General features: G+C 41.2%; 1 protein-coding gene across 1 annotated transcript; it reads left to right on the top strand.

Moving 5' to 3' along the window:
* The first annotated feature begins 884 nt into the window (after nucleotides 1-884).
* On the top strand, nucleotides 885-1979 carry LOC129250768 (uncharacterized). The gene has a single exon (XM_054890366.1). It carries the CDS (start codon nucleotides 885-887, stop codon nucleotides 1977-1979), a length of 1095 nt encoding a protein of 364 aa, XP_054746341.1.
* The last annotated feature ends 507 nt before the right edge of the window (nucleotides 1980-2486 follow it).

Below are 2486 nucleotides of genomic sequence, written 5' to 3'. Positions count from 1 at the left end.
GCGGCTTTCATCAGCCACCCTGTACTAAATCGCAAGATAGCTCCACAAAGGCATCTGTGTCCACAGTTATACGTTTACCGAAAGTGGAGTTGCCCACATTCTCCGGTGACTCTACAGAATGGATTGGTTTTTTCGACGCGTTTTCCTCGTTAGTTAATAGTAACTCTGCTTTATCAGATGGACAAAAGTTCCACTATCTCCGAAGCTGCTTGAAAGGTGACGCGTTGAAAATTATCAGTGGTTTTAAAATATGTGACGCAAATTACATTGAAGCTTGGGGTCTATTAACATCGCGGTATAAGGTTATTCGTGTAATTGTGCTACGCATGACAATGCTGACGCAATCAAAGGTGTAATTGGTGCGTTCCAACAGCATATTCGCGAGCTCAAAGCGTTGGGTCGTCCGATTGATTTTTGGGATGATTGGTTGGTACATGAGGTCGTCAGTAAGTTGGCATTCGAAACGCGTAAGCAGTGGGAGTTATCGCTCGTTAGTGATGATCCTCCATCTTTTGAGCAACTAATAACATTTTTGGCAGCCCGCACGTGCACTTTTCGATTCTGGATCACATGCTTCCTTTGTGACCGAGGCGTGTGTGCAACACTTAGGCCTGCCGCGATCTACATATGAAGTTAACATTACTGGAATTGGGCCAGCGCAAGGAGGACGAGCTAGAGGTGATACTTCACATTTCTCTACACTTTCTTCTTTCTCTACAAATCAATGCTTTACTGTCAAAACGTTAATTCTGTCTAAAATTAAAAGCGATTTGCCAACACAGACTATAGCTACTTCATCGTGGCCACATATCTGAGGTTTGTTTTTAGCCGATCCCCATTTTATGAAGCCTGGGCGGGTCGATATATTGATTGGTATGGACGTTATGGATCAACTGATCTGTACAGAACTTCGTAAGGGTCCATCTGGAGCTCCTATGGCTAAACTGACGGTCTTTGGGTTGACTCTGTTTGGAAGCGTGAATGGATCTGAGCCTGATATGCCACGCTTACAGTCGTTACATTGTGATGTTCATTTGGATCTAGCATTGAACAAGTTATGGGAGTTAGAGGAAGTTTCGCAAAAAACGTATCTTACGCATGAGGAGCGTTACTGTGAAGACCATTTTGAAACAACGCATCGAAGGGAGCCTAACGGACGGTTTGTTTTCGAATTGCCGCTGAAGCCCGATGTAGCACTGGGAGAGTCGCGAAACTTTGCTATCCGGAATTTGTTACGACTTGAAAGAAGACTCGCTTGTGACTCCGATCTTCATTTACGCTACAATGAATTCATGAATGAACTCATTGACATGAAACATATGCAGGTCACGTCAGAGACTACGAATCCAACGTATTATTTGCCTCATCATCCTGTTTTAAAGGAAAGCAGTATCACGACCAAATTGAGGGTTGTATTTAACGCGTCCGCAAAATCGACTTCCGGAAATTCGCTGAATGACGCATTATTTGTAGGACCTCAATTGCAAGAAGATTTGTACACGATCTTACTTCGCTTTAGAACACACCGCTATGCTGTAACGGCAGATGTCGCCAAAATGTATCGTCAAATTAGCGTATCCTTAAAACACGCCGATTTGCAACGCACCGTATGGCGCAGCCACCCATCCCTGCCTATCCAAGATTTTCGCATGGTTCGCGTAACGTACGGAGTGGCAGCTGCGTCTCATCTAGCTGTCCGATCACTTCAACAGACGGCAAGAGATTCGTCGAATGGTTGTGCTAGGGCTGTTAGTATTATTCTCAAGGATTTTTACATGGATGATCTACTTACTGGTGCATCTAGTAAAGAAGAACTTCGATTGTTGCAGCAAAATATTTCCGAAATATTGAGGGAAGGGGGGTTTGAACTTCGTAAGTGGGAATCGAACTGCGCTGTACTAATCGCAAGCATTTCCAATGCATCTACGAACATATCACATTATATAGTGGACGATAAGGATGTTCACGTTTACCATTAACTTGAGGGAACCGCCAGTTAAGTTGACCAAGCGCATGTTTCTATCAGATGCAAGTACGCTCTTCGATCCTCTGGGGCTACTGGTCTGATCTTCGTTATCCGCTTTTAACTTGGACTGACTTTACTATAACCGCGTCGCTGATATTTAACCCTGCATGCCCACCGTGATTTTTTGTACGTTATTACCAATGTTAGTCGATTCGACTAACATACTCAAAATATCGATGCTGCAGAACTACCTATGCTCATAATTTTTAAAAGTTACTGAAAAATTAAAATATTATTCCTATCTTTATTCAAAAGTAAAACAACATTTTCAATTGTTTCTGTTTTTCATTTATTTTTATTATTATCACATTTGGTTACTCTTCAGTCTTAGATATCTGACTTAGTGTTACAAAAAAAAAACTAAAAATTAAAAAACCTTAAAATTAAAAAACATTTCACTGCCGATATAAAGTTAAATAATTATTTTATATTATTTAAGCATAAAAAGAGTTCAAAATAA

Source organism: Anastrepha obliqua, chromosome 6 (genome assembly GCF_027943255.1).
Source record: "Anastrepha obliqua isolate idAnaObli1 chromosome 6, idAnaObli1_1.0, whole genome shotgun sequence".
Lineage (NCBI taxonomy): Eukaryota > Metazoa > Arthropoda > Insecta > Diptera > Tephritidae > Anastrepha > Anastrepha obliqua.
The sequence above is the reverse complement of the archived record's forward strand: the minus strand, read 5'-3'. Positions and strand labels throughout refer to the sequence as shown.

Excerpts from the sequence above, each read along its gene's own strand:
- LOC129250768 (XM_054890366.1), top strand. The coding sequence starts at position 885 with ATGGATCAACTGATCTGTACAGAACTTCGTAAGGGTCCATCTGGAGCT.